Genomic DNA, 19505 nt, shown 5'->3' on the forward strand with positions numbered 1-19505 from the left:
TCAGAATTTAAAAAATCTTTTCTCTTCCTTTTGTTTTTAAATGTTGTGGACTGGTAGTAGGAGGGTGAAACACACTTTGAGGTCTGCAGTTTGCTCCTCCAATATTTAGTTCATTCAGTTTATATCTTTGAATATATATCCTTGAATCCAAGAGGTTGGATGGGATGTTAAAGGCGGTGAACAGAACAGAGGCTATTTGTTTTCAAGATGTGTATGTAACTCCATCTTGGGTAGTTTTATAGACAGATAAACCAAGACTTTATATACTCTCCTTTTAAGCATTTGTTATTTTTAAATTAAAGTAAAGCATTGAGGGAAAAATTAGTAATTAAAAATGAAAATCTGCACTTTTATTATTTAACTTTGACCTAAAGCCTTCACAGTACACTCCAAGAGACTATTTCACAGTACCATAAAGGCTCAAAGGAATTTTGATTTCTTAAAAGCAATTGCTGTTAACTCCATCAGGATTACCGGTCTCTGTTGGTAGGAGTCATGTCAATTTTAATACTTTTTTTCCAAGATAATTGTGAAACATACTATTGCTATTCTGTACTTTGGTTAAACCACATGTAGATATATTAACAATTAGAAGAGAAAATTCATATCAAAGCTTTTAAAGAGTGCCAGAGAAAATTCTTTATAAGTAACAGACATTCATTAACACTTTTCTCATACCACAGACCAAGTTACAAAAGTTAATTTGGAATCTCTCACCTCTCTAAAGATGAATACCCAAACACAGAATTATGCTACTTTATACCCAGAATGGAATAAAACTTCTGTGGTTGTCTCTTATTTGAGCAGCCCCATCATGGCAGCGGTATGGAATGATGTGTGGGTGGAAAGTAGGCAGCTGACTCCTACTTACATAAAAATAAACTAGAAGATGAGAAGAGCATTTTTAATCATGAGCAGCCTCTGGCTTTGAAGTACATCTTAGAAGATGCTGGGACATTTTCCTTTCCTTATACTGTAATCCAACCATACAAGTAAGCACAAAGATTAAGTTTTCATTCAAAAGCACCCAGTCAATACCCTAAGTTCTCACGATCCCTTACAGAAATGCAAATAGATTACTATGTCGTGCAATGAAATGATTCCAGGATATAATAGGACTGCTGCAATTGGATATTCCACATCATCTCCCAGGTACCCGTCTCAGGGACTCAATTCCTCAAACCCAACAATTTCCTATATAGCTACAAAGTACATAATATTGTCATTCTTCTATTGAATTTTAAGTTGTAGAAGGTTTCCATTCTCAATTTTTTTTCTATACCTCCCTGCAAAATATAAATAAATAAAATATGCTTTAGGAAAGAAAATCTTTCAGGAGAACAGCATGAGACATGAAAGCCCAGGTTATTTCCCTACATATGGAACCGCTGGTAGTTTCTAACTTTCTGTTGTTTTTCCCTCTTCAATATTCATTTGGGAGCCGTGGCAGTGTTCAAAAACAACTGTGTCCAAAATGGGAAAAGGAGGGGCCGCCAGGGAACAGAAAACAGACTTCTCTAACCGCACAGCATCCCGCCATCGCCAGGCTGCCTTCTGTTTAGGTTCTGTCAGATCTACCACAGGCGCCCTATTACTTTGTAATCAGAGGATTGTTACCAGTTATTTACTATTTGGCTTGTACCCCCTGAAAACTTTATAAGGGTTTATTAGCCTGCTGTGGAACAAGCATTCTGTTTATCCTGTAGTAAATTTAATCTCCTGAAGTGTGCCACTATTGAGCAAAAAAGACAGAACAATGCCCTATGTTTACAGGGGCTGGAGGCCTGGCAATAGTACACCCATCTTTTCAAATCATTTTACTCACAATTGCTCTTGTGGGCTTTCCTGAAGAGGGCTCAAAGAGAAGCAGTTACTAGGAAACAGGAATCCTGTGCAATATAACTGGCATGGAGCCCCACCCCTACAGTAGGCCCCAAACCGTGCATGCTGCTAGGAACAGAAACAACACCCCCTACACACTGAATTTTTTTTTCTTCCCCTGACAAATGTTACTGAGTATTTATAACATTTGACTGTGGCTAATCCTCAGGGCAGTGAAAAAGCAAAATCTTGGAGGACGCTCACCTTCTCCACACTACTCATGGCTTGGAAATAGATGTTGTATCCTTTGCGTGGAGCCAAAGGGGGGTTCCAAAAGCCCTGATAGGTTCTGTTATCGCCCACTGTGAATGGGGCAGGTTCCGGAAGATTCCCTGGGGGCAGTTCGGCAGCAAAGTAGTATGGTGCACCCCCACTCATGGCATTCTGGTACGTGACAGGAACCTGGTAGCATTCCATGGCTCCGGTTTCTCTCTTGGTTCGGTGGGGATGCAGTTCCTCCACAACAATCTGATAGGCACTTTTTGGAAAAAGAAAAGGAAAAACAAAGCACACAATTAGAGATTCTAGATACTGAGCTTTCTCAAAAAAAGGAATGGGGTGTTTAATATCAACATGCAATGTTTCAGTCTTTAAAGTCAGTCTTAACCTCCTGTATTCTGATTTTCAAGCTCTTTTGCAGTAAAATAGCATTTCACATGGATTCTGCTTCCCCCAACCCCAATATAATCACTAAGGACCTGAAAAAAAAGAAAAGAAAAATCACCATAGAACTCTGCACATTTTTAAATGTTGAGAGATGAGATCCCTTAATAAGGAACCTGACATTAACCAGAGACATATCATACATTAAGTTTTTTGTCTGATATTTTAAAATGTTTAAAGTTAACATTTTCCTTTGAAATCATAGTGTGGAAGGCCTCGCTCCAAGGCTCAACAGAGTGACTGCCTCAGGGCGGGGCTTGAAGCACAGCTTGTGGTTGTCATCACGCTAGAGACAGGATGTGCTGACAGGCTTCTCCACCTCTTGACCTTGCCATGGCATCAACACTGGCTCAGAGCTATGCAGATCTAAAGCACAAGTGACATGCTGCAATACGGGCACAGATGGACAGAAATCTGTCCTCGCCACTGAAATAGACTGCCTCCTTCTTCTAGAGTTGTTAATAATAAAATGTTACAAATTGTAGAAACAGATGGTATTTGGCCTATTAAAGCTCAAACCTAAAGCTTCTAATACCTTTCTTAAAAGTCTTAAAACTTTTCTCTAATAGCTAGTCTTTTACAGAGGAAAGGAGAGAAAATAATTGAACTTTAAAGTAATATCTATCTCACCACTAATTAAAATTTTAATTCTATTTCTGAAACTGGTATATTAATAATTTTCTCTGTAGGACATTCTTTAGGAAAATATACATTTTTTAGGTAATGTACAAAATTTGAAGGTAATGTACATCTGAGAAAATGGACATTATTAATATAGTGTTGTTTTATTGTATATTACATATATATATAATAAATTTGTAAAAAATATGTAATTTAAATTCCTGACAATTATGAGAGAAAGTACTATGGTCACATATAAATTAAAAATAAATCAGCTGTGTGTAGGGCTGTATGTTTGAATCTTGAGTTTCCAGGCAAATTAGATCATTCTATATAGAGAAAATAGTTGCTATTCAATGAATCACCAGCAGTAATAGAATATTTTCTTTAATGAACTTCCAAAAAATAAAGGAGAGAGAAAGAGAGAGATAAAAGTTGCATCTAAGACAATAAACATTAAATTCTATGCTAGTTTAGAATCGAGTATTAAAGTTTAACTTAATACACACTCCGTCATACTTACAAACAGGAAAGTTGCACAGATTAAGAGAAAGGAGATTTGTATATTAAAGATTTTCTTTTCCTCCTAATTATTTAAGTTCCCATTTTCCATTAAAACTGTGCTAAGAAATAGGCAGGTTGATATCAATCTCCTTTCCTTTAGAAATAGGACAGAAATTGTACTAATGTCAGAAATTGAGATTTGAGAAAGTAACTAAGGCAGAATTCTATGTTATTTGAAATTATTTCCGTATACCTCTGCCAAGTTGGGTCTCTAAGCTCCAAGGAATGCTATTGACAAGATACATGCTCTCTGAGGGGTATGTGGAGCAGGCACTTGTCAATTTTAAAATACGGGGAAACATAAGCATAGCCCTTGGAGAGCGAGAGAGAGAAGATAATAGCTGACATATGTTATGTTAAGCAAGCCTAGTCTTTTCTTTTTCTGCTTATTTTCAATTTAGAATCCATATTTGTATGTTATACATCTGTATATCCTATGGATACATTCATATATATGGATAAACTTGCATATGCACACTACTCGAATAAATCTAACCTTATATTCTTATCCTAATGGACAATATTGATAATTACCCAACCTTGTTAATCTTTAATTTAATCTTTAAAAATAAATTCCTTGTTAATTAGCCCACATCTCTAGAAAAATCCAGAACATCTAGTGAACATTCAGTCTTAACTAATTCTATTAAACTGACACAGGTTGTACAATCCAAATTAAAGAACTTCACAAACGACAGCTTGTCTCTTCAGATCTATTAAGAACAAAAGCAAACTGCTGATGTTGGAGAGGAATAAGAGAAGATAAGTCTGCTCTTTGGGAAAGATCTCAATGAACTTGAGATGGAGCTCCAAACTAAAATTATAAAGTTCATTTTTAAAATAAATTTTCTTATCTTCTTTGTTCAATTTGTCTGAGTAGGCTGTTCTTTAACCATATACTCCTCATTTTTCTAAAGTTGTTTTTTCCCTGATACTTATTTATCACTACAAATTAATTAAAGGGCAGAAAGTAAGAAATAAGAAATCAAATTAAAAGTTATTTAACTGATTACATGAAATTGGCCTATGCTCTTTCATTCTTGTGGTGTCTAATTACCTAATGGTACTTAAGTCTAGCTAGATCTAAATATTATTTGAGTTTAGTACTCTGGCAATTTTAAATATTCCAAAGCCACATGAATAATTTTATTCACTCTTCCTATATTTCATATTTCCCCATTCTTCTTAATTACATTTTAAAAATATTTCTATAATTAGGTTAAAGTCAATATACTGACATCATGAATCTTTACTCAACACTCAAAATATGATTTCTTTATGGTAAAAAACTAAGGACGATTTCATTATACTATACTTTAATTTGATTAAACATCGGTATGGCATCATTTTTAGTTTTTTAGGAGGCTAAATAATGACTTCTTTCATACAACTTCCCTTCAGCTATATGACTTTATAGGGATTTTTGCCATTAACTCAAAGCAATTATATGATAGACATGGTAGATATTCTTCCTGATTTAACGCTTAAAAATGTTGGATATGAACGCAAAGTCACCTTTGCCTTCCATGGATTTTTTTTTTAACCCATTAGTAAGTAAACCCTCTGTGATTCTGATTTAAGTTTTAGCTTGTATGATTTCTAGGTGATACCAAGTCACAAAGTATACAATGTATATTTTCTCATTTTTTAATTGGAAATGTCTCCTTAAAGCTTTAGGAGAAATTCCCTAGCTCCAATGTTTTACAATTCCTCTAACCAACAAACCTCCCAGATCTCATAGCCACCATCATTCCTATTGACTGCCCCAGTGCCAACATTCTGATAATCCACAGAGTAAAGACTTTTTTTTTTTTTTTAGAGTAAAGGCTTAATTACCATATTTTAAAATTAATTTTTATTGGAGTATAGTTGCTTTACATAATTATCATTTTGATGTCCGTTACATTTCCTGCTCCGCATCTCTTCACTTCTTAACCGTGCAAAGCAGGTCTCTCACGACTTTCCTATTTCTGTAAGAGGAACTACTAGTTTAAGAATCAACAAAGCTCAAAATGTTGGCATTAATGTTAACAAATTTTATTTTAAATCATGTTCTAGCTCCCTTGCAATATACGATTTCTTCTCATCTCAATTGCTTCCATCTTTAGGGAAGTATTGATAACTTTATGATCATGTTACTGGCCTAGTTTCCTTGCCTTCCTTTCTCCATCATGTAATCTAGGCACCCACCTATCTAGCCACCGATTCAGTCAGTTATTTTTTGAATATTCTCTATATACCATGAGCGTCCATGGAGAAGGCAAAAGAGAATTATTTTCAATACTGCTGATATTTTGCTCAAACACCACTTTGAACATTAACTACACTTCTCTAACATTCCATTTTGTCAAAATTATGTGATGCTCTCCCACTGTCAAAATCTGTACTCATTATACTGGGGTTAATACCTTACCACATTCTTCTATCTCCATCTTGCTCTCACTACCTTCAAATACACATTATCCAATTCAAACTTGTGTCACCATTGTTACCTAAACATTTGCGAAATAATCATTAAGTTAAAACAACATCTATTTGATTTTACTTGGACCATAAGACCTGTGTACTCATAAAATGGGGGAAAAGTGCTATGTCCATCTTTGCTTAAATTTCAAAGCATTTTTATCTGGAATTCAAATAAGTTTTCTTGTGTGACACTGGTGGGAAAATTCAGGTGCAATTATTTAATCTCTTTAAAATTCTGGGATGAAATGAAATATTCTGCAGATGAACGAAGAGGGTAGTCATAATGTTTCAACTTGTGTATAAGTGACCAACTGACCCAGGGAGTAACTCTAATATACAAGGTTTGAACTCCAGCTAAACCCAGTTCTGTATTTTGATCTGTATTCCTGTTAAGCTATCTTGAGTGCTAAGCCACTTCAGTTCTGTCTGACTCTTTGTGACCCCATGGACTGTAGCCTGCCAGGCTCCTCTGTCCATGACTCTCCAGGCAAGGATACTGCAGTGGGTTGCCATGCCCTTCTCCAGAGGATCTTCCTGACCCAGGGATCAAATCCACATCTCTTATGCCTCCTGCACTGGCAGGTGGGATTTTTACCACTGGCACCACCTGGGAAGCCCATTAAGCTATCACTGAGCATCAGATAATTTCTTTTTCTAATATAATTGTGGGGAAAATGATGGTTTTGATGGCATTTCATGACTATGTCCTAATTATCTAACTTAAAATATATGGTACTTAATATTCTAAAATGCAAGAATAGGTTTTGCCTACAAAATAAACATTTAGTTATACCTTAGAATAGATAGTTTCTTGCCAGCTTAAAACTGGCTGAGCTTATATTTGGAAAAAGGTGTGATAAAACACATATTCATTTATTACATCTTACAACAAACTGAATTCACCACTGAGGAACTCTTCTCTTGTGCTTTTGCAACATTTCACTGCTATTTTCATTATTTGAAAACACAGCTACATTGGGTCAGTCTTTTAATAACTGGGACATTCTATGAATTCTAATTTATAATTATATCTACTCAGGTTAAAATCTGAATTCATTTCAGAAATATATAAAATGCTTTAGAAAAAAATAAATTATGCATTCTAGGGAAATGATTCCAAATGTTGGTAATATTAATTTTGAATCATAGTAATGATTGTCAAGTAATGACAGTTTTAAGGCTAGATCTCAAAAAGTTGGTGAGGAGATTCAAAGGACTAGTTAAGTCAAGCAGCAACTTTCAAGCTTTAGAATGATTGTGCTTGTCGTTCATTTGTGTCCGAATTTTTGTGACCCAGTGGACTGTAGACCACCAGGCTCCTCTGTCCATGGGATTCTCTAGGCAAAAATACTGGAGTGGGTGGCCATTCTCTTCTCCAGGGGATTTTCCCAACCCAGTGATTGAACCTAGGTCTCCTGCATTGCAGGCAAATTCTTTACTGTCTCAGCCACCAGGGAAGCCCATTAGAATAATATATATTCAAAAATTAATTTTGTCAAAGAATCACACTTGTTAGAACTGCACTATACAAATTTTACTTTAGTGTATGGACACAGTCTTAATGAATACCGAAGAATAAAGTGGTTGGTGATACTAAGTTCTGCATTATTTAGGACAAGACTTTTCACTGGGGTATACATTATTTGTTCACAAATATAATGCAAATATAATGGTAAGTAAATGCAAATAAAGTCAAAGAAAGACTTGTGACTTAGATACATATATTCAAAAATTCAACAAAGTCCGTGAACATCAACTATGAGCAAAAAGATTTACAAGGATGAAGACCCCTCTCATTGCAGACACAGATTGTCCATGACAAATCTGGGCAAAGGTCTGTGCTCTGTTGCGATTGTTTTATTTGGTTTACAATGCTTAGCACAGTGCCTTGCACATAATACATGGTCAATTAATATTTGTATAATAATTTCATTAAATTAATAAAGAGCTTAGGCTACATTATGTGGCACTATTGTGTAATAATAATAATATACTATGTGTGCAACTTACATTAAGTAGAGCTGAGTTCACTCAAATATAACTCTAAAAAGGCAGCTCATTTAAACAACAGTAGTAGAACTGAACAAGTATAAAGTAAATTTTATCACAGGTAGAAGATGTGAATAACTCTGATTACTTGTCAATAGTAAAAGATGTTGAATGCAGACATTTTCTCTTTCTTCTTTGGATCAGAAATCAGAGTTCCTCACAGATCACTCATTCATGAAGAATATTATAGACTTTGCATTTTCAAGTATCCAGTGCCTCTATTACAAATGTATCCGATCATCTCTTTTTTCTCTGCTGTGGTATTACTGTGACTTTTAGCCAGACATGAGGTAAGGGTTTCCTTTATGGACTCAGGTTCCTTTATCAATATTTTCTTTTTTAATTAACAAACATATTTCTTCCTTTCCAGTGATACAGGATTATTTACATGGTTAATATGTGCCCATAAGGTCAAGTGTGTCATATAATGCACAAAGATTAATATTTTATGAATATGTAAACAACTTGAGATGACTCAATTATGATATACCTGCAATGGTTTCTGTGCCTTGATTTATTTCTCCAGAAAAGGATATAAACAAAAATACCCAACAAATCTACAAGTTTCAAATGGAAACCTACTAAAGTTTTGTACATTTATCTAATTACAAATACAAAGGAATTAAAATCATTGAAATAATTTCACTCAATCCGTGAAACTAACATGGCTCATAATTTCTTCAAGATGAGGATAATATGTGGGAGGTTTTAATACTAGATAGTTAAGTTAAATGGCAAATTGAATTTTAATATTTACTATGAAATTTCCAATAAGCAACAATTTAGGAATTAAAAGGTTACATAAGCCACATTCATTTTAACTATTCTCCTTTTATTTCCTAACAGTTTCCTATTTTTCAATCATATTTATGAAAATATATTATTATTATGTAATCTATATTATTCGGAGAAGGCAATGGCACCCTACTCCAGTACTTTTGCCTGGAAAATCCCATGGATGGAGGAGCCTGGTAGGCTGCAGTCCATGGGGTCGCGAAGAGTCGGACAGGACTGAGCGACTTCACTTTCACTTTTCACTTTCATGCATTGGAGAAGGAAATGGCAACCCACTCCAGTGTTCTTGCCTGGAGAATTCCAGGGATGGGGGAGCCTGGTGGCTGCCGTCTATGGGGTCACACAGAGTCGGACACGACTGAAGTGACTTAGCATAGCATAGCATAGCAATCTATATTATTATTCAATCAATAATTTCACTCATGTGGAATTTATTCATAACAGATTTAATACAACGGACAGGGGTTATTTTCTCACTCTATTCTTGACAAATACCTTCAAAGCTCGTATACCACAGATACCAACAGAGGAAGGGAAACGAAATGGGGCTAGAGAAAGAAAAAATTCAAAGAACAATGCTCTTAAATCAAACAGTACAGAGAGGTGAATGGTTCAGTTCATGAATATCTCAAAATCCCCTTAGAATTTTACTCTTAAAAATCTCTTCATAGGTTTGACCAAAAAAACAAACAAACACAAACAAAACAAAAATAAAACCATTCTGATACGAGCTGTCAAATGAACTTCTCTTAAAGATGAACCACTATATTGGCTGCTGAATGGCTGTGAGAAAACATCTGTTCTCCTGGCTGTTTTCCCTCTGACTACGGTTTTCCCCTCTTACCTGATAGGTGCACCTTTCGCCTGTGCTGGCCTCAATAAGACTGTTATCGTGGTGGCAGTTTCATTGAGAGAGGCATCAATTCCTTCGTAGTCAGGTAAAGTTGGAGCTGATAAATGATTAATGAGGGGGAAAGTTTCAATCAATAAATAAGAATATATCATAGTTCAAACTGAATAAATAATCCTGATCCAACCAGTCCATCCTAAAGGAAATAAGTCCTGAATTTTCATTGGAAGGACTGATGCTGAAGCTGAAGCTCCAATACTTTGGTCACCTGATGAGAAGAGCTGACTCATTTGAAAAGACCCTGATGCTGGGAAAGACTGAAGGTGGGAGGAGAAGGGGGTGACAGAGGATGAGATAGTTGGATGGCATCGGTGATGGGCATGAGTTTGAGTAAACTCCAGGAGTTAGTCATGGACAGGGAGGCCTGGTGTGCTGCAGTCCATGGGGTCACAAAGTGTCGGACAGGCGACTGAGCGACTGAACTGAATGAAGGAAAAAATCAATTTAATGCTTGAAATTAAACTATACCTTAACAAATGCCACTGAATGTTAACTCTGAGAACCTAAAGCAGCAGAAGATAAGAAGACTTGTTAAATTTTAAATTATAATCTGCAACTTGTGACACACACTCCAAACATTTTATGAATATGTTTTAACTTCTAGGTTCCTGAGATCTTGAAACCAGCATTGATGGGATGGGAGGAAGGTGTTAATAGCATAGACTCTGGGGAGTTCCGGTAATGGAGTTGCACATGGAGATGTGGAGACAGAAATGGCAGGAAGTTAGGTAAAAGGCTGCCTGGGGAGGTGGTGCTGCTTCGACCTAAAGGTTGTGGAATGACCTAACATTGATCTTGATCACTTTCACCACTGTGGTCACAATAGAGACATATCTAGAAAGTATGCTGAACGGAAATGAGCACTTTGGCTGTTAATTTCCAAGAATTAGTGCCCTCGTTGTCAGATTCTTAAAAAGAAGAAATCTAAATTTTTTCAAAATATTTGATAATTTTGGGGGGTAAGGAGGCTTCCTAATCCTGAACTGGGTGAATAACCTTAAATGGCTTTTGATCATTTCCATGCAGAAAGACGTTTAAGGGAGGATATGACCAGTGAAATATGTACATTACCAGAAAAACTATGAACAAATGGTATCTAATAAAAAGTTTAAAGTATTGCATTCACTCATTGAACATTTACTGAATACTTACTATGTGTTAAACTTTACAAGAAGTGCTATAAATATAGAAGTAAATGAAGCATGGTTTTTGACATTTATAGAGTTAAAAGTAGGTATTCAGATTTATCAAGAGTGACAGTCTCATAAACACCAAAAAATTATAGAAGAATTTAGGTGACCAAAATAGGAGACAGTTAGACAGTGGTTCTCAGACTAGGGAGATCAGAAACTTCTGGAGAGCTCTTAAAATAAAAATGCAGAATGCTGTCCCATTTGTCTACCGTTTCTGATTCAGAAAGTCTGGGGAGGGACCTGATAATGTACATTTCTAGGACATTTTAATTTGAAGTTGATGCTGGGGGACCACACTCTTCTAAACTAGTGCTGGGAACCTGGAAGATAAAACAGAGAGGACTTCACTATTTAGGCAGTGCTTAAGCTGAATATTAAAAGAAGAGTAAAAGCTCATCAGAAAGAGAGAACATGGGAAAAATATACCAGAGATAAAAAAACAGAATATATGAAGATACCATTATGTGAAAGGACACGGACAATATAATAGTTTGCTGTGACTGGAACTTTGGATTTATGGATAGGAATGAAAGTGAAGTCGCTCAGTCATGTCCGACTCTGCGATCCCGTGGACTGTAGCCCACCAGGCTCCTCTGTTCATGGGATTCTCCAGGCAAGAATACTGGAGTGGGGTGCTATCGCCTTCTCCAGGGGATCTTCCCAACCCAGGGATTGAACCCGGGTCTCCTGCATTGCAGGCAGACGCTTTACCCTCTGAGCCACCAGGGAAGCCCATGGATAGGAGAAAAGGATGAAAAGGGCCATAAAATGAAGTGCCACAAATGCTAATCATGTAAAAATATCATAGTAGGCATAATACAGTAAATATTATATATTAGATTTTGAAAAAAATTAAGAAAGAAATAAATGTTGTACAGAGATCAATAGAAAAACAAAAAAAACACAGGAGCAAGATACGTCTAAAGGCAAGAGTGCTCCTTAGAAAGATATGTCAATGATAGCTTTAAATACAATCCAGATGGAGAGGTAGAAACGGTGACATGAGAAAGAGGCAAGTCATCTGGGAGTTATTTAGGAAGTAGAATAAACAGATTAAATAGGTACAAATGTATATGAGTATTATATTACATATGTGTGTATATCACATGTGCACTATACATACACACACATATGCATAAATCATACTGAGAAGCATCATGCCTCCAATACCTCAATTTCACTCTAAATTGTTTTTAAATTGCTAAAGGATAGAATTACTAGACTCAAGGGATAAATTACTTTAAAAGTTCAAGTACACCTGGGAACCACACTAACCATAAATTTCATTAGCCTTAGCTTAATTATTATGTGTTCCCAAGATATAGTGATTGTAACCAAGTTTTAAAGTTCAAACCAAATATCCATGTACTGAATTGTTTTGCTCCATAGAATTATAATAAAAATGAACATGGAAGAACAAAAAGAATTTATAAACTTTTGATTTCAATCATGACTAACTATATTAAAGATTCAAAAAATGACATGAATTACACTCAGTGTATTTGTGATTCTTTAGGATATGCTATTACAAACCAATTCTGTTTGCACTTTATTCATTTCATACCTGAGATATTGGTGGTCACATTGATGGCTGTGGCTGGCCCAAAACCTTTGACAGTGCTGGCTCTTATGAAAAACTGGTAGGTGGTCCCAGGATGGAGATGCATGAAGACATGGTGTGTACTGTTCCATAAGTTTGATACAGTCTGGGGAGGTCCAGCCACAGGAACTGCAGGATCAAATGATCTTATGCTGCTATAACTGACCTGTTTTAAGAAATATTATTTCCTATTACATATCCAATACATATCATAATACATTCTAAAAAAAAAAAAACCCTTTAAATAAGATAGCACTCAAGGGCATCTGTGTGGAGTGAATCACATTTTTTTCCCCTTCTTTTCTTTCTCATTTTGATATGGTTATTTCACTGTTATTCTGTATCTATTATCTGTTTGTCTGTCCATCTTTATCTATTTATCTACAGATAAACCTAGAGTTATCTGACTGGATCAATATACATCTATTTTCTTCCATCAAAAGATAAATCAATATAATTAAATATGAATGTTGTTGTTCTTTTAGTCACTAAGTCGTGTCTGACTCTTTTGTGACCCCATGGACTGAAGCCCATCAGGATCCTCTGTCCACAGGATTTCCCAAGCAAGAATATCAGAGTGGGTTGCTATTTCTTTCTCCAGGGGATCTTCCTGACCCAGGGATTGAACCCGTGTCTCCTGAATTGGCAGGCGGATTCTTTACCACTGAGCCACCAGGGAAGCCATAAATATGAATACATATTTATATAAAATCTTATGGTCATATATAATGTAATGCATGTGAAACACAAGAAATTCCCACCAAAACTGAATCAAGAAAAATACTCTGAATAGACCAATCACTCAAAGTGAAAAAAAGCAAAATTCTCCATTTTCATAATGCACTCTGTGGCCACTAAAACGTATTTTATACTGGAAACAACACTGAGTACCCAAGAACAGACCACATATCTGTGCAATTAAAAGGACATTTTGTTTTCATCTTTTCACATGTACAAATAAGATAATGATTTATATTCAAAGTTGAGATGAAGCTCTGGAATAGAGAGGTTTATGATATATTTTGCTTTTCAGGTGTTTTCCCCTACCCTAAAAGCAACTTCATTCAATGGTTTTCCCTAACTCATAGTATGAAATATGAATTTCTTAATTTTGTAAAAATTTATTCTTTTTACAACCACCAGTAAGTCTGTTGGCAAATTCCATCCTACTTCTTTAAAACAATATTTACTTAAGAATATGAAAAGTCTAGGTACCATATAATATTCATTTTGATACTTAGAGGAATTTATAAATTAAAACAGAGAAGAACTAACAGTGATTTTAATCCTCTAATTCTCATTTACTTCTTTTCCATTATTTCTCTGTAACATTTTCTTTGGTTCTCCCCTTCAATGCACATTTCATTAAACTTCCTATTCTCCCAGTACCTCATATTGAGTGATGATTCCATTTGGATCCAAAGGTTCTTTCCAGTTCAGGAAAATCTTATTTTCAAAAGAGGTTCCTTGAAGAGAATTGACTGGTACAGGGCCAGGCACTACATATAAATACATTATTGGTTATAAGGATCCTTATATCCGAAACATAAAAAAGTAAACATGTAAGCTGGATAAACAGGTTAAAAGTAAATAAAATAAATAAAAATGTGTTCCTAAGAAAAGAAACTGTATGACAAGCTTTTACTATGTGGGAATACATATGAATTTAAAATAAATCTCTAAGCTTCTAATGCAGATTATGTACAACTGCAAAGTTATTTTTATTCAACAGAATTTTCTATCACCTCAGAGAGCTAAATAGTGTAGTCTAGTTCTCTCTGTTGTATCCCTCTAATAATGTGAAGGCTCATTTGTAATTTGTTTCAAGAACAGAGCTTGCCCTGAAAGATTTCCCTGAATGATTTTTTGAAGATTATTATAAGCCCCTAAAGTATCTCTATAAACAATGTTCATAAAATAATAAGTAATAATAATAATTAATGCTCCTTAGACTCAAAAGCCAAACCATACGGTACTGAATTAACATGCTCATTAATAGTCAGTCTTTCATAGCTACACTTATTACATTTCTATAATTTAAAAAAAAGAGCATTATTGCAATGTATAAAAACCTCTTTTAGATGAATAGGTTCAAAATTGTTGCTTCAGTCTTTTAAATGAAATTCCCTTTTTCAAAGCAAAGAATCAAATCACTTTACAACATCAGACTTCTTTAGAACTCAACAATCAGCATAACTAGTTTTGAAGTGTCCCCAGGTATGACAAGACGTGAGAAACCATTCCAGGCCTTATTTGCAAATGTCATATAACTGACAATACCCGGTGGCAACAATGAATGATGTGTCAGCTTCTATTGACAAAATACAAAATCCTTTACTATTGTGTTTTTCCTTTTATGTATTTTATTTAAAGATTTAGTTGCTATTTATTTACATAAATATCCAGCATTTTTATTCCCTTAATGTTTAAAAATATATCCTATCCATCCTACTTTGCTTGAAAGTATGCTTTCTTTTGAAAATATCAACCCAGTTTTTTAATTAATATTTTTCCTTAACCTAACGTTTCAGTGAAACGTTACACATGAAACTTCACACATGACATTATCTAGAAATGTAGTTTCAGAGTCTACAGCAATTTTGTGAGGATGGAAATAAATTAAAAATCACTGGATCAAAGGAAATGCATTGCAATGTGGCCAGCAGCATCAAGAAATTCTGAATGATATGTCAAAGGAGTAAGATTTATTTCAATCCAGAAGGAGACAATGAATGATGTTATGACCTCTGGGACAGCCATCATAATTTGGCACATTAATAATGAATTCAGAAGGAAAAAACCCACAGTAAACAGAAAAGATGCCGGGACTAAACTCTACAAGATATGTTTATGCATCTAATAACCGAGGGCTTGGGGGAAAGTTAACCAAAGGCATCCACTCCTGTTCACTCCCAGGGCCACTACTGGCACATGCTATGCAGTTATCAAGGTAGAGGGGCTGTGATGGCCCCTGTGTGTAATCTGTGGCATCTGCTGAGGCTACCAAGGGCATCAGTTTGTTCTGCAAGAGAATATCTATTGTTTCTATTCCACCCAAATGAAATAAGCTTACAACTGTACCTTAAGGGAAAGCTTTTATTCATCTTTTCCCACCTCTCATAGAGGGTGGCTATTGGGAGGAGGTGGAGGGAAAGCCCCAGTTCATGAGTAAATGTTTATTTGATGGTATTATAATTACTATAGGCATTCACCAAACATGATTTGACAACAACAACAACAAAAAAACGAAATGGCATGGATGTGTCAAATTGTTCACAAATAGGGATCATTTTAAATGTTAGTAAATTCTGCATTGAACAGAGAACAGTAGAATTAGAAAGTAGCCTTCCCAGAATTGGTGTATTTTTCTGCTCTTCTTATACATGTACTACTCTGTCAACGGGATTCACTTCATACATTTACAGAAAAGTTTGTGAGAAGATGATTGCCGAGAGAGTTCTAATTACTGCCCTTGTACTGGGGCCAGTATGGTGAATGAGAGCAATAATTACACGGAGGGGAACACACACACGAAACATGCAGGGAAAGGAGTGTGGGCACAGAGTACATTCAATAATTTCTACATTTGAAGGAAGATAGTTCTACATACAAAAAACATCTATATGTACACATGATCTGTGCAAATACAACATGAAGTAACTAAGACCATCACCACTGCAGTCTTTATATTGCAGGAAATGTCACCTCACATTTCCACATCAACAACTTTTAATGGAAACAGAATGCTGACGTTTATTCCCCTGCTTGTAATTTATTTGGGAGCTGCTTCAGCTAAAAAAATTTTTTTCACATAAGAAAATCCTTTAAAATGTAATTCTCAAAGGGAAGAGAGGAGAATGAAATGTGAGTGGGGTAGGCTAATATTAAATAAGCATAACAGCCTTTAAAATATAATAAATACACATTAAAAGAAAGCTTTCTATTAGCCAAAAAATATTCCCAAACCAGGTTTTCCTGCAGGGTTAACTTAACAATATTGATTTTTATGAATGCAAGAATAAAAAATGAAAACAAAATCTCATACAAAAAATTCTACCTATGCATTAAAAAAAGCATACAATAAATTAAATATAACTTCTACTTTAGGGTTCTGGTGGGAAATCATTCTAGCTTTGCTCTCATGATTTATGGATGTTCCCAGAATTCTATTCATGAAATTATACTCTTTAACTAGATGACTGAAAATTTATTATTTTTCTATGTATATGGGGCAGCAATAATTTAGTAAGACTGACTTAATTAGATCATCACAACCCATCCATCTTCCAACAATAGATTGTGATTTAGATATTCTGTGCCCCCAATTCAGGAACATTGAAACATATCAAATACCCTATGTAGAAACTGGAGTTCTGATCTGAAGACTGAATTATTTGCAAATACTTCATAGAAAGCTTGAACTTCATCTAGTCTTACATATAAAGCAAAACTTAAAAAAAAAAAACAAACTTTATAGCAGAAGGAATTACTTTGCAACTCTACTACCATGAAATACTAATATACAACTCAATATCATTACAAATAATAAAAACATTCTTCAAAAGAGGTTAAAAGGAGGGTAAAAAATAATATTGAAATTAGGCTAAATAGTTCCATTTTACTTTTACAAATTTTTTTTAGATAAATAGAATAGTCATGAGTTTGATCAACTTTAGGACACAACTTAAATTTCCACGGCAATTCACTTCTTAACTAGTAATCTAGTCATATATGTATAAAACAATAAATTAAAAAATTTAATGCAATATGAAAAAGGAATATAATAAGCCTTACAGCATTCTTTGGTTTGTGGAAAGAAAAGCAGACTAAAAACTCAAACCAAATAATACCATCAAAATAAATTATATTTTTAGAGAATGACTAAGTGAAGTGAAGTGTCAGTTGCTTAGTCATGTCCAACTCTTTGCGACCTCATGGACTGACTGTAGCCCGCAAGGATCCTCTGTCCATGGAATTCTCCAGGCAAGAATACTGGAGTGGGCTGCTATTTCATTCTCCAGGGGATCTTCCTCACTCAGGGATCTAACCCAGGTCTCCCACATCGCAGGCAGATTCCTTACTCTCTGAACACCCAGGGAAGTCCCTATGACTGACTAAAGAAGCATAAAACTTGTATAACGGAGACTTAATATCAATTAAGAAAATATATGTTTTTTTCACTTTTAAGTGTAGGCAATAAAACATGTGAGTACATTCTTTTTACTTAACTCAGAAGTTATAAAATGTATAGTCTACAATGAATAGGTGAGACCTAATCAAACTTAAAACCTTTTGTACAGCAAAGGAAACCATCGGCAAAACTAATTGATAGCTTGGAGAATGGACGAAAGTATTTGCAAACAATGCAAATGGCAAGGGGTTAATGTCCAAATATACAAACAGCCTGTACAACTGAATGTCAAAAAAACCAAACAACCCAGTCAGGAAATGGGCAGAAGACCTAAACAGACATTCTGCTGAAGAGGACATACGGATGACCAACTGGCACATGACATGATGCTCAGCATCCTAATTATGAGAGAAATGCAAATCAAACCCAAAAGGATGTATCACCTCACATGTGTCAGAATGGCCATCAGCAAAAGTTTACAAATACTAAATCTTGGCAAGGATGTGAAGAAAAGGGAATCCTCACACACTGTTGGTGGGAATGTAAACTGGTGTAGCCACTATGGAGAACAATATGGAGGTTTCTTAAAAAACTAAAAATAGAACAATCACATGATCCAGCAATCTCACTTCTGGTTATATATCCAGAAAAGACAAAACTCTAATTCAGAGATGCATGGATCCCAAGGTTCATAGCAGCACTATTTACAGTAGCCAAGATATGGAAACAAACTCAAGTACCCTTCAATAGACAACTGGCTTAAGGAAAGTGAGTGAGTGCTCAGTCGTGTGACTCTTTGCGATCCCAGGGACTGTAGCCCACCAGGCTCCTCTGTCCATGGAATTCTCCAGGCAAGAATACTGGAGTGGGTAGACATTCCCTTCTCAAAGAGATCTTTCTGACCCAGAGATTGAACCCGCATCTCCTGCGGCTCTTCCATCTGCAGGTGAATTCTTTACCACTGATTCATCTGACTTAAGCAGGTGTGGTATAAACATACACATACACACGTAAATATACGTACAACGAAATATTACTCAATCATAAAAAGAATGAAATATTGTCATTTACAGCAACATGGATGGATTTATAGAATACTTCAATTAGTGAAGTCAGACACAGAAAGACATATACTATATGGTATCACTTACATGTGGAATCTAAAAACAGCACAAATGAATCTATATACAAACAGAAAGAGTCTTAGTTATTAACGGGGAGATGGAGGGAGGGAGAGACAAAGTAAGAGTATGGGATTAATGGGTACAGACTATTATACATAAAATAGATAAGCAGCAAGAATCTACTGCATAGCACAGGGAATTATATTCAGTATTTTACAATGAACTGGCTCCAAACTGGGAAACGAAAATGTTAAGGCTGTATATTGTCACCCTGCTTATTTAAATTATATGCAGAGTGCATCATGTGAAAAACTGGGCTGGATGAAGTGCAAGCTGGAATCAAGTTTGCAGGGAGAAATATCAATAACCTCAGATATGCAGATGGCACCACCTTTATGGCAGAAAGCAAAGAGGAACTAAAGTGCCTCTTGATGAAAGTGAAAGAGGAGAGTGAAAAACTTGGCTTCAAACTCAACATTCAAAAAATGAACATCATGGAATCTGTCCC

The 19505-nt window shown here is 35.3% G+C and overlaps 1 protein-coding gene across 6 annotated transcripts in view; it reads right to left on the bottom strand.

Annotated features, from left to right (window-relative positions):
- PTPRK (protein tyrosine phosphatase receptor type K) overlaps positions 1 to 19505 on the bottom strand; it is a 616741-nt gene that overhangs the window by 105835 nt on the left and 491401 nt on the right. For all 6 annotated transcript variants that reach the window (XM_061427930.1, XM_061427929.1, XM_061427931.1 and 3 more), the window contains exons 9-12: positions 14132 to 14241; positions 12707 to 12908; positions 9884 to 9989; positions 2086 to 2359 (exon numbers count right to left, since the gene is read on the bottom strand). In XM_061427930.1, the coding sequence (XP_061283914.1) occupies positions 2086 to 2359; positions 9884 to 9989; positions 12707 to 12908; positions 14132 to 14241 (692 nt within the window). The remainder of the gene's footprint in view (positions 1 to 2085; positions 2360 to 9883; positions 9990 to 12706; positions 12909 to 14131; positions 14242 to 19505) is intronic.

Source organism: Bos javanicus, chromosome 9 (genome assembly GCF_032452875.1).
Source record: "Bos javanicus breed banteng chromosome 9, ARS-OSU_banteng_1.0, whole genome shotgun sequence".
Lineage (NCBI taxonomy): Eukaryota > Metazoa > Chordata > Mammalia > Artiodactyla > Bovidae > Bos > Bos javanicus.